This window comes from Corvus hawaiiensis, chromosome 7 (assembly GCF_020740725.1).
Source record: "Corvus hawaiiensis isolate bCorHaw1 chromosome 7, bCorHaw1.pri.cur, whole genome shotgun sequence".
Taxonomy (NCBI): domain Eukaryota; kingdom Metazoa; phylum Chordata; class Aves; order Passeriformes; family Corvidae; genus Corvus; species Corvus hawaiiensis.
Window position 1 is genome coordinate 28,386,179 of NC_063219.1, and position 12,958 is coordinate 28,399,136.

Genomic DNA, 12,958 nt, shown 5'->3' on the forward strand with positions numbered 1-12,958 from the left:
GATGGGCTTCATTCCTCCTGGGCGCGCTGTAGTTAGTGCAAGCAGGAGTGCAGCAGGATTGTCCCTGCTCTGGGCAGTCCTGCAGCACTTCCCTCCTGGGAAGAGCCTGCCATAGACCGTGGCATATGGTGAGGAAAGCAGGACTCTGTCTCCCCCTGCTGAGTCATACCCTCAGAAGGAAGGTCACAGGGTTTAGTTTTCACTCAGCTAATTAACTTCTGCCACTAATCAAATAGCAATTAGTAGATTGAATGCTTAATTAACATTTTATAATTAAGAAATGCACTGCACATAATGAAATACACTGTAGTGAAAGGTATCTCATTCTTACTTCTCTTCATTGTGTATCTGGCTGCCAGTTTGCTCTGATATAATCAGTGGTGGGAGAGGTGGTTAGTAGAACTTTAATTAAACTCTTATTCTAATTTATAAGTGGATTTTAAATTAAAAATCTTCCTAACTTGCATTTGAGAGTAAATTATCAACTTTACGTGGGCTGTACTGAAATGATATAGTGGCTGTTATATTGATCTCCTATCAGTAAACTAGGCTGCAGTTTTAGGATGTACTTCATTTCTTGCACACTGTATTTTTAGCACAGCATTTTGCATATCCACATTTAAGCATTGTGCTTTTTTTTACTTTGTGTTGCTGTGACTTTACAACTGAATTCCAAAATAAAGGAAAAAATTGGCGTTTTCATTTCAGTATAAATCTGCTGACTTTTCTTGGGCTTCAGAGCCTTGTCGTTATTTAGAGATGTTGATAAACTTCAGCCCAGACTTGTCCGTGTGGAAACTGCTTCTGATAAAGATGTTTTCATGTCTAGGACGAAGTGGTGAAGTTGACAGATAAATGTCTTAACAACGCAATCGAGAGCCCAATCGTAGCAGCAAAGTGGCTTCCAGCAGATCTCAAAAGCAATATCCTGAAGGCCCAGGCAGAAGCAGGGCACAAGGTAAATACTCAACTGAACAGGGCTGTGACGCTCTCAAATGTTCTATTTCTCTTCAACTGCCCGATGTTGGAGAAGGTGCCTTGCAGATAAGGGTGTTCCAAGAGCCTGTCCGAGGTAGAGTCAGAAAGATTTTCAGCCTTTCTTCACAGTGATAATGGTCCTGTACTGGAACGGTTGCCCAAGGAGGAATTTCTGTCCTTGATGATACTCAACAGGTAACAGGACAAGACCCTGAGCCAAGTGGTTTGAGTGGTCATTGAGACAGGTAACCTCCAAAGGTTGCCTTCTAATCAAGCAATTACTCTGACACTAAGACTGTGCTTCTTGCATGTTGTAGTGAATTCCTTAGCAAATAATGGTATTTTATTTGGCTATGTTGGTGAATTATTTTTATTTCTGCACTGAAGTTGTCACATAGGATTGTTGTTCTAAGTCCCTGAGCTATAGATGAACAGAACGTTTTTGTGCTGGGATAGAGACACTCAGCTTTACTGTGTATCTCAGAACTGACACAAGATGGAAACAGGTATCAGAAATGTATGTCTCTGTCCATTTCTTCCTCTCAGGTTGGAAAAGATGACAGCATGACAGGTGTCAAGAATTCCAATATTCAGGAGGCTGCTGCCAGGTACTGAAGAGATTTGTAAGAAACATGTGGTGTAGTTACCCCAGTACAGAACTGAGAACCTGCGGTTCGGTGTGGTCTGCCAGTGGCTCAGTATCATTGCATTTTACCTTGCATAGGGTACCTTACTCTCATGGCTATGAAGTGGTTTTGACATGAAAGCCAGGTTTGTAATTGCTGGGTTTTATTATATACAAGGTAATACAGATGCTCTTTATTCTCCCATACTTGATAACCATTGGTGCAACAGCAATTTCAATCACTAATTATTTCTGAAATGTGAACAGCTTCAGTGTGGGGAGAGGGGATGTGTCTCTTCACAGTAGCTGTTTTCTAGTGGAGAAAAAAAATAGTGTACAAACCCGTGACAGTAGTTTTCCTGAGAATTACTAAATACTAAATTATTTCAGGGTCCAGTGGAATTGCAGGCATTGAAAAAGTTTAAAAGATTACGACATCTAATTTCTTGTCCATTTGGGAAGATGCACATGTCAGACCTCAAAGAGCAGAGGGTAATATTGTAAATAAAATGTACATTAGCAGTCCCAAAACTGTGCTCTAACAAGTGATTCATAAAGAGCTTTCCATGGAAGGCTGTAACTGTTTTCTGTTTTGTTTTTCTGTTGTTTTGTGCCAGGAACATTCTCCTGTCAGGTAAATCACAGAGCAGTCCCCCAGCAACCAGTCCGGTATTTCAAGATCCAAGAGAGCTGCTGAGAGCAATCCCTGCTTCAAACACCTTTGTTCCGTAAGTGATTCTGGAAAAACATGTTTCTGGAGTAAGGGGACCACGTGGAGATTATCATGAAGAGGTCTGAAAAGATGAGGAGCAGTTGCTGAGCATTTAGGCTACATCTAACTAAACAGGTTTACGGATGCATTTTTAATTATTGTTGCGGCAGTTAATCGGTGCAGGCCAGGCCTCAGGGTGAGTATCCTTGCAAGCAGCAAGTGAATCTCTCTCATCTTCTGAAAGGACTGAGATTCCTGACATCCTGCTGCCCCTGGCTCTAAAGAGGAAGATAAGAGGATGACAGGAAAGGCTTCAGGCAAATTAGACTCCAGGGCTGAAGAAACTCCATTGAGATAGAAGACATCGATACTGTTGGGTCTATACACAGCTGTAGCTGGAGCTATGAGAGAGAGCAGTAATCTATGGAGGTTGTTGGAAGGCATTTATGTTAACATACAAACATCAGTCTCTTGTCTGCCTCAGTGGAACTGGTGTCAAGGTTTTGGGCTGTCTGGGAAGCAGCACTGTTCTGCGCTATCCAGGCAGGGTGCTAATGAGAATGTTTTCCTCTTCCAGTAGTATGTTGAACGAGGACAATGCTGACTCTAACCACGAGGACCTGCTAATTCCAGCTAATCTGGCTCCAGCTGAGGAGGCTGCTGTTTCAAAGGTATCACCACCTGCCAGCCTGAAAGGTTTCTGTGTCACATTCTGAGCTCCCGATGCCTCCAGGCAAGCCCAGCAGACCTTGCTGCATGCCTGTCATAACTCTGTGAATGCCAGGGACTGAGGAATGCCAGAGAGTGCTTTCTAAAGCAGGCAGGGACACTGCACAGATCTTTCCAAAGGCCATTTCTGCCTGTCCTTTCAGGTTCTTGGTGTGACTCTTATTTTTCTAAACTGATTGTTTTTCTTACACTGGTGGGGAGCCCTTTACATCCCAACGATTTTGTGCTCCTGTAAGGAGACTGTAGGGATGAAATTCTGGCACAGGCAGTTCCCATCAAAAGGACCACAGAAGGAAAACTTTAAATTCAAAGTTCATTTGTTACATTCTAGGTACCTTAAGGTAATTTTTAACTGGACTCCATGAAGAGCACAAATTAGGGGATTAAACTTTCTTTTGTCCCTTTCCAAAAGAAAAGCAGAGTCCAATAGCATTGGACCTGTGCTGCCTTTACTTGAGCAGACTTGACAACTTATTCTGGGTGACTAAAGTACCCTGCTCTGTAGCTGTTGTGCCTCTAAACCGTATTACATAGTTGATCCCGCTGAATAGTCATAATTCCACCTTCTGAGTTCAAACACCCCACTCACAGACCTTGCTGACATCTCAAATGGTGCAGTACCCCACCTTTGCAGTGGCGAAGGGACAGTTTCACTGCTTGCGTACAATGGGAATGATGTTGTTTCCAGTACATTGATGAGAATAAGGGAAATTAAAAGGCCATTAAAAAAAGATCAAATGGAAAGACTTGAAAAAATGGGCCTGATAAAAAGTGGTGTTTATTAAAGATAGTGGTCTATAACTCAGGAAGCCACTAGAGTATTCAGTAGACCTATGTGGTTACTACTGGGAATTCAATTCAAAACTGATTTATTCCATAGAGCACTCCAGATGACCAGGACGTTTCCTTAACATCACTGCCAGAGAATCTAATTGACTTTACAGAAGCCACACCTCGGGTAAATGTATTTCAAACCCAGACTTCTTCCTTTGCACGTAACAGTGGTTTTTACTCATGAACTCTCCTCTGGCTTTAGTGTTTGTCTGCCAGTCTTGGATCTGCAGCAGTGGAATGAAGGGATGGACAGGGATTGCTGCTCATATGGCCCCCACCGGCAGGGTGGCTGGTGTAGGGATGTAGACTTTACAGCTTTGTAGGGGAAATGAAGGAACCTGAAGAGTGAATTTGTATCTGTGCCACAGGAACCTCTAGTACTGTTTTAGTAGGACCTTCAAGTGCCAGCCTGCTTCTCACACTTCTGGAGATACATAAGGCTTCAGAAATTATATGGGAAGGTGTATGTACATGTGTATATGCCTGTATATATACAGATATCCACAAAAAATAAATACTTGAAAAGTAAACTTTTAATACAAATCAACCCTTTTATATAGATAAAAAGAAATCTCTTAAAATCTGTGTTGGCAAAATGGAGTTACATTGCATGCACCAATAGAAAGGGGGAAGAAGCAGGGCCTTTAAACTCTTCACACTTGTGTGCTCTGGGTTAAGCACTAAAAGGTGAGGGATTCCTTCCTTTGCAAGGGAGCACTGAGCTGAAACTGCTCCCAGTGAGTGTCTGGCTCTGTGCTCAGTGGGTGCCACATCTCCTGCTAATCACTAGTGTGATTCAAAGGCTAACGAGGGACAAATATCTGGGATTGTTTTGGGGGAAGTGTTGTTTTGGGAGGCAATACTATTTTGAGAATGTTCTCAGCTACTTTCAACCTTTTCATTGAGCTTTTGTTTGCTTTTTGTAGGTATCTTCCCAGCCCATTGTAACACCGAGGTGGATAGTGCCAGTGAGTTACTTGACTATTTCTTAACAAAGAGAAAAAGAAAGCTTTTGTCATGATTAGGAAACGGGAGTTCAAGTTAAATAGTAAAATACAATATAATTTTAATAATTTGAAGGTCTATAAAGTACCAGATCAAAAGTAAAGCAAACTAATTCAGCTGGAGTAAATCAGGCAACATACCCTGTTGATAGTTCAACTTCATTTTTGCTGTATTGCACTGCAGGTAAATGCCATAAAACTTCTTAAAGAACTTGTATTTAGTAAAGCCCAGACTGGAGGTTAATGAATCCTATTTTTGCCAGTTGTAAGTAAATCATATTGAAAAGTTAGCAGGTGTTTCTTTTCAATCATATTGAAAAGTTAGCATCCTGGCAGGTGTTTTGAGTTTCTTCTTTCATTCTCCCCCATTCAGACGGGATTGATTTCCAACGGGCCTTTGGGAAATAATGTTGCCTTATCTTTGAAGGCAGTGAAAGGCAGCGCGGAGACCCTGATGTCCTCAGCTGGACTGACACCATCCCAGCAGACACCCGAAGTCCTTGCGAGGTGAGGTCTCCTCAGCTCACTCCACAAGTCTGTGTGGGCACTCTTACTGCTTCCACTGACATAGTTACAGGGGTCATTCAGACACAGTGCCTTGTTCTGCTGTGCTAATAAACTGTGGTTCTGTCTCACTTTATAGCATTTGAAGTATTACAAATAAGCTGATGTGTGTATATTATAATTTCACTTCAGTTTCTTTCCTTATCTGCTCACATGTTCCAATACTGGACTAAAGTTATGGTACAGAAAAATTTTCTGAGAAATCTCTTTACAGTGTTTCAGTACCTTCCAGAGGATTGGTGGCAGTGAAGAGGGATGCCCCTCAGTTATTTCCAAGCTGAAAGGGTGTCAGAAAACCAGATTGGTAGAGGCCTTTTCCATTGCTATTCCATTCTGCCATGCTGGTGAGGCAGCATGATGGGCGAGATCATCAGGCCTTGCAGTGACCACCTTAAAAGAATGGCAGTGGTGCTGCTGCTGCACTGTGTGAATTTGATTCGGTTTGCTCTTCTGCAGTTGTCCATTAGGAAAGTTTGTCCATTGTCTCATTAAGTTACAAGGGGAATAGCCATGAATGCTCTTTAAAGCAATACTCATCTCTTGTAGTACATCGTGGCAAACCTTTCTGGAGGAGTGTGTTTACAGAGCCTTGTTTTTTCCCCCCTCTTTAGCCCAGTTACTGAGGATGCTACGATAAGAACAAAATGTTTGCTCACCACTGAACTCTAGAAGAAGGAGTTTCTGAAACTCTCACCTTGTGAAAACTCAAATCTTCTAACATATCTCCAAGGGATCCTTACAAAAGACTTGCTTGGGATCAAACTCATGCTGAACGGGAGTCAGACAGCCAGCTGGTTTGCCAGGATCCAGGAAGAGACTTCTCCATTTATAGCAATCTAACTGGAATTGCAGCCTGAACCGGGATGTAAAACCACATGCACATTTGATCTTCTCCCTCAGGAGAAGCGAAATGTCACACTGGAGCTAGTTCTGAACTGAGGAAAAGAAAATAGTTGTGTTCTGTTCGTGCTGGGTTAGTTGTTCCTTACCCTGAGCTGCCTCTGGTGCTGCTGGAAGGTGTCTCGGAGCTGTGGGGTGTGAGCACAGGGCCCTGACGGCTGTGGAATAATGAACAGCGCAGGGATGAGGAGAACTCACAGGGCCACCTCGTGGCTGTGCCGTGCACAGGGCTCTCCAGTGGTCACTGTCCCATACAGCCAAGGACATTTTCTTCTGTGTAATTATTCACTCTGGTTTTCCTTTGTTTTACCAACACATACTCTCCTTTTTGGCCTTAACCCCCTTAGTAATCCTTGCACACCCTGTTACAGTACCTGGAAAGCATGAAAATCTAGTCCCATCAGTGACCAGCTACGTAGACTGGATTTGAGCTGCTGCACATTGCAACCAGGAAAATGCAAATTAACCTGCCAAACAGCTTGTAGCATTAGCAGAATACAGCAGAGGTCCCACATTTGACACTGATCATTTCATTTCCTACATGACTCAAATACATGCATTTTAGACTAGAGATCTGTGTGTTTTAAAAGCCAAAGCTGTGAAGGAGTGAGTGCACCTTACTTCAGGAACTGCTTATCGATTAGTTTTGTTGTCTTCTAGGACTAGAAAGGAAAAGAATTTTCTTGTTTCTCTTCATGCTGTTTCTGGGTGTTTTTTCCAGATGCTGTGCTTCAGGATTACTTACCAGGTATTTTTGCAGTATGAGGGTACAACTAGATCAGTTCTTAACACCCCTTTGAATCCTGTTCCAAGCATCATCTGATAGTTACATGTGGAACAAATAATAGAAAGAATAGGGTGAAAACAAGAAAAAAGGATGAAAAATTTCTGTTAGCAATTCACTTCTCTGTAGAAGGAAGGTAAGAGCACACACTCCACAGAGCTGGTGAAGGTCTTTGGGTGCTCAGGTGAAGCTTGGGGTACACTGTGTACAATTCAGAGATCATCTGAGCCCTGGGCAGCAGTGTCATCAAATGGACCCTGGGGATACAGCCTGTGAAAAAAGTAATGCAGAGTCAGAGGGAGGAGAAACAAAGATGATGAATCCCACATCTAACAGGGAAGCACAGATGAAACAACTGGGATCTTTCTTAGGAAGAGGTTTGTACCTATGATTGGGATTGGAGGATGCTTTCTGCATAGTGCTGCTGTTTATAGATATTTGTATGCATGTGTTCTTAGAAACAAACTTAAATGTGAAAATTGGTTCTGGAACCTGTATGCACAACTTCATTTCTGCCCACTGGCTGTGTGCACATGTCTCAGTATAAACAGAGGTTTGGACCAAACCACTATGGGTTGTGCAAGTAATCTGGGCCCAGCAAGGCTGCTGCATTCAGACCAAGGCATTCATGCTGCTGTTACTTCCGTGCTCTTTTTTGCAAGATGCTGAATGAGTGTTAAGGGAGAAGCCATGTGGATTTTACATGGCCCACTGCCACTTCTCAAAACCCCCAAGGCCTTAATAGAGAAATGTAGGGACCAGAGAAAGCTTGTTGGACTGACACACCAGAGTGGCTCTGCAGGCAGTGATTTGTAGCCATTGCCTCAAGAGCCAGGATGTCAGGGTTGGTGGCAGGTGCTGCGGGTGCCCCTCCAGCCAGCCCCCGGAGCAGCGCGGGCAGGTCCCGCTCCCGCACTGCCGGGTGAGTGGAGCCGCTGTCCCGGACCAGGCGCAGCATTCCTGCTCCCAGGCCTTCAGCTCTCTCAGTGCTACTTCCAGTTGAGTATTGGCTTTTTTTATACTTATAAGTCTGAGCCTTACTGCTTATTAAAAGGTAGAAGATTCCCAATTTGAGTATCAAATGTCTTATTCTGGATTAATAATGCAGTTGCCAGCAAAGTTCCTGCAGGAAAAGGGAAGCAATGGCTGCAACAGTCTGCTTCCTGCACAAAGTCAGGACTGTGTGTGGAAACTTGGCACTTGCTATTCATCTGTTTGCTCAGCAGCTGAGCTGGCATTCGCCAGCTACATGTGTTGGGTTTGTAAATAGACAGAATGCAGTAGCATTTTCTTAGGCATGTTTGATATTTGACTCTTCCCGTTGGGTTCAGGAGCTCTGCGAACTGTCATCTTGAATGCCTCCCAAAACTGGAATAACAGAAGTTTACAGTTTTCCAGCACTGCATGTTGAATACCATCCTTAGATTCCTCCCGAGCCATCACAGCAAGTAACAAGTAAATAACGTGTGGTGAGTGTGTCCCCTAAAATCTAAATGGTTCCAAATAACCAGCTGTTATTTCAGCATGGTCAGGATAGCAGTGGTTGGAGGGGAATGTTGTAATTACACAGGTGCACACACAGAGAAACTTCAAAGGGGCAGGGCTTTCCGTGATTTTCAGAAACTTAACATAAAAATGCAGACATTTCAACTGGTAAATTGGGAACTTGGAATTTCTAATAGATTTGGGGCTACAAACACAACTCTTCCCAGCAATATCTGATACTGTGAGCAAATACTGACTCCATTTATCTCGAGGTAGCTTACTTAGCTAACCCAAATCATTGCTTATATAAGGAGCCTGGCAAGACCAAGGTGACACAGGTTTGTGATCTGAACATGCTGCAGTTTGGCATCACTGTTCTGCCTTGCAGCTAGGGATACTGTGTTACAACATGACTGACTAGCAGGTAATACAGCATTACTCATCACCTGCATTTTATCAATCACAAATAGGGATTTTCCTACAGTTTGTTCCTACAGTTAGTGTTATGAAGTATTAATTAATGCCTGTGTGTTACTGAGGAAAAAGGATTTTCTTACCATTGCTGTACTATTGATTGATTGGCTGTAGGGTCCAAGTGTTTTCTTAAAGTCTATTTTTCGGTATTTATTTAAAGAGATCTATAAATAAAACTTTTGTGTGAATCTGATGTCAGGATGTTGGCAGGTCTGCCAACCACTTAAAAGCTGTAAGAGTTGACAGGAATGAATGAATGAATGAATGCTAAGTGATTGGCTCTAAAAGTAAAAGTGATTTTACTCCAGTAACCAGTCACATTCTGTGATTGGAGTAAAAGGTTTTATAAAAATCTTGGTGTTTATAATAACAAGAGCAGCCTAGCCCTTATCTCAAACTGATTAACCTGAGGAGATGCATTTCAGTCTTACTCATTTAAGACCATCAGAGTCTGCATGTGCTGTGTGCAATTACAGGCTTAGGAAATGGGCACTAAAATGTGGGAGTTGAGGCTTTCTTACACCAGAATTAAGGGAATCTCTTCTTTAGTTCAGTGGTAATAGAGTTTAGTATTAGGTAAGTCATATAACATAAATTACCTACTGACCTGTTAATCAGTCATGGTTAATGAATTAGCTTGAATGTATTTGATTTTAAACTTAATTTTTACTCATACTTTGTCAAAGACAGCTGTGTAAGAGCAATGTTTTGGACAATTTTTTGGATGCAACTTTGGCAAGAAAATTTGCAGCCTTGTTAGAAGAGTTCAGATGAACAGCCCAGTTATGTGTGGGTCTGTCTATACAAACTGTTTTCAGTCCTTGCCTGTTCTGCCTTTGTCTGCACCCTGCTCCTTCTTGTTTCATGAAGCAAAGACTTACTGTTGGGATCAGCGTGTCCTTCACAAACAGCACTGGATGTATTTTTCACATTGTGAACATAATTCTGGTACAACCCAAATCTACTGGTGAAGTGTTAGCAGCTCTGTTCCACAGCCAGCTAGCATTTAAAGCTCTATCTGGGCACATAGTGTTCCTGAGTTTAGGAAGTTGTAGTATCTATATACATATATACGTAGCTGTTAGACACTGTAATGTCACAGCTTTCAAATGCAGCTGGACAATCATAACTTTTCAACCAAAAAACAGGACCAATCCATGCTAATGGCCTTTCAGTGACACAGGTGTGATCTGGGTGTGTTTGCTCCGGGTGTTGGCACCACAGACACGAGTGCAGGGCCCTCCTGGCAGTGCTGTGGGGAGATGCAGGTGCTCAGCACGGCCCCTTGAAGCCAGGGCCCGGCTCAGTGTCACAGTGGCTCTGTGTTCCTGCTGGGCTGTGAGGAGCAGGCACTGCCCTGCGGTGCTGCCACACCCACGGAGCCCGGAGCCACAGGATTTTCCTGCACAGTTCACCTCCTTTTGACTGCTTCGCTTGGGCACTCTGCTCCATAAACACACACACCCCTCCCCTACCTGTATAACTGGACAAACTTATTTTTGAAGTATATAAGAATATTTTTTTAGCTAGATTTGTTTTGTTAAAGCCGCACTAACTACTGTATTTTTACTTTTTATATGTAAAGCTTGGCAATAGCTCTCAATGTATAATTTATTTGTTGGGTTTTTTATAAAACGAAGTGCACCCTCTTGCTTCTGTTTGACAACACTGGTGATGTATGTACTGTCTTAGGCACTGCACTGAGATCTGTATTGAAACTGTACATGGGAACAAGTAGATCTGTAGTCCACTCAACCCAGTCTTGGAATGTTTATACTGTAGTTTTGTCTTAAATACACCATGTCAGTGCAAAAGTCTCGCAGAGTCATCTTTCAGCCCCGCCGCGTTACACCGGCACAGCAGTAAGAGGTGGGTCAGCTGGGGCTTGGGACACCGGGCTGCTGCTCCAAACTTCCTCCGTTGTCAGTTAAAGCAGAACTTGGGACAGCACTAAGCTTGCAGGTAAATGCTGAAGAATGAAATGGCTTTTTTTCCAACAGAGCTGAGATTGGCCGGGGGGACTGTCAGGTGTCCAGTGCCTTTGAACAGCAGAGTCCCGAGGAGTGTGCCCAGAAGGGGAGCCTGAGCTGCCCAGTGTGGTTCCAGTGCAGTCCAGTTAACCGAGCACCCTCGCTCTTGTCTCCAGCAAGGGACTGGGCTGTGTTTTCAAGTACAGTATTGCTAATGATTGTTTAAAGGAAACTACTCCCAAGCCCTGACTTTGGGGAAATGCTAAAGAAGGCAGCAAAGGGCAACTAAACCATTTGATCATCTTCATTTCTCAAAAACTATTTGGAAAGTATCAAAAGGAAGAGAAATTATTCCATCCTAATGACTAAGCCCATAGGAAATAATTTCTCTTGTGGCATAATTTTTTGTATAGCTCAAACTGTGATCCCACTAAATCACTGAATTGTTCTTACCGATTCACTTACAACTCAAAAGAATGAAATCTTTAGGTTTTTCTATTATTAACTGAAAAACCTCTTTGAATATCTGCATTTTAGAAGAAAACATTTCTGCCGTTCATGCATTTTAATGCTCTGAAACCAAATCTTAATTACGGACAATGAGTTTATTGAGATGTTTAGCGCTGATCAATCTGTTCTCTTACATACAATTTATGATACAACAGCGCATCTTGTGTCTCACATGAGATTGCCAAGAATGCTGCATCCTTTTGCTTTTGTTCTATGGATTGAATTTCTGTGAGCATATCAGATACGTGCAACATTCCCTGCTTTTCAGAGACATTCTAAACAGCCAACTTCAGAGGCAGCCCCTTCAGTCCCAGCCAAAATGGTGCGGTTTGTTTTGTTTCTAAATACTTGCCACTAGCTGAAGTAATTCCATTCATTATTTCATGCAGGCCACCACCGAGCTTTCAGGTGGCAGCAGCTTTTAGTCACTCACTTGGGCCTGGGATGAATTCTCATTAACTGCTACAGTTATGGAGAAATACCATAAGCACATCCATGAAGACTCTTTTCTCCCTCTCTGAAAAGGTGACTGTGGTGGGAAAAGAGGAGTGAAACCATTTGACATGCTCTGAGAACCCTGTGGGTGTAGCTGATAGCACTGACTGAGTTTTGAAAGGGGATATGACCCAGGAAGTGTCACAATGGTGTGAGCAAGAATTGTGTCCCTAGGTCCTGACACTGGAGAGCACTTAAGTATGGGTCGTGCATGCCCAGAGTGGACTGAGGTGCCAGGCTCTCCTGTGGGATACAGTCACTTCAAATCCCAAACTCCTTCCCTTCCAGCTTGAGCTCACCCTTGTTTTTCAGAGACCTGGGAATGGCCAGAAGGGGAGAAAGAGCCTCCAGTGGCTTCAGCAAAGCTGCTGTGGCACAGAGCCCCACTTCAGCATCAGGGCTCTCTCCCCTTGCACAGCATTACTGGGGCCAGCTGCGGCTCAGCCTCCCACAAGCCAGCCCTGAGCCCCCATCTCTCGTGCCAGGCCTTTCCCGAGCCCCTGCACTCGTGTCCTGTACAGGGGCAGGGAAGAGCGGGGCCCTTAGGGCCGGCTTGAGAGGTTTGGGATCTTTTAGGTGATGGAGTGGGTGTGGTGCTGCCACTGCTGGTGCCCCCACCTGACCTGGCACACAGGGAGGGAACGGGGGAGATGGGCACACTCCAAGCCTGCCCATTCCAAGCCATTGCCTTTGGGCTGGCTCGTGTCCCGCCTGCGTTGGCTCGGAGTAAATGTTAAACCCTTCGTGGGGCTGCCAAAGGGAAGAGAGTTTGAGGGGGCAGGAAGAAAGGAATGGCAGAGGCTGGATGGCATTTTCCTGGGGCTCTTGCACATCCCCAGGAAACTGCTACCTGGCAGGAGGCCTTTGCGTGACTTGGAAAAATCACTGGTTTAT

The 12,958-nt window shown here is 43.7% G+C and overlaps 1 protein-coding gene across 7 annotated transcripts in view; it reads left to right on the forward strand.

Moving 5' to 3' along the window:
- The window catches only part of EPB41L5 (erythrocyte membrane protein band 4.1 like 5), a 55,154-nt gene extending 44,251 nt beyond the window's left edge, over positions 1-10,903 (forward strand). For 5 of the 7 annotated variants that reach the window (XM_048309997.1, XM_048309996.1, XM_048309993.1 and 2 more), the window contains exons 19-26: positions 830-958; positions 1,525-1,586; positions 2,221-2,331; positions 2,893-2,986; positions 3,925-4,002; positions 4,805-4,846; positions 5,256-5,389; positions 6,058-10,903. In XM_048309997.1, the coding sequence (XP_048165954.1) occupies positions 830-958; positions 1,525-1,586; positions 2,221-2,331; positions 2,893-2,986; positions 3,925-4,002; positions 4,805-4,846; positions 5,256-5,389; positions 6,058-6,115 (708 nt within the window). In that variant the 3' untranslated portion in view covers positions 6,116-10,903. The remainder of the gene's footprint in view (positions 1-829; positions 959-1,524; positions 1,587-2,220; positions 2,332-2,892; positions 2,987-3,924; positions 4,003-4,804; positions 4,847-5,255; positions 5,390-6,057) is intronic. The other 2 variants (XM_048309994.1, XM_048309995.1) reach the window with 2 other exon arrangements.
- The last annotated feature ends 2,055 nt before the right edge of the window (positions 10,904-12,958 follow it).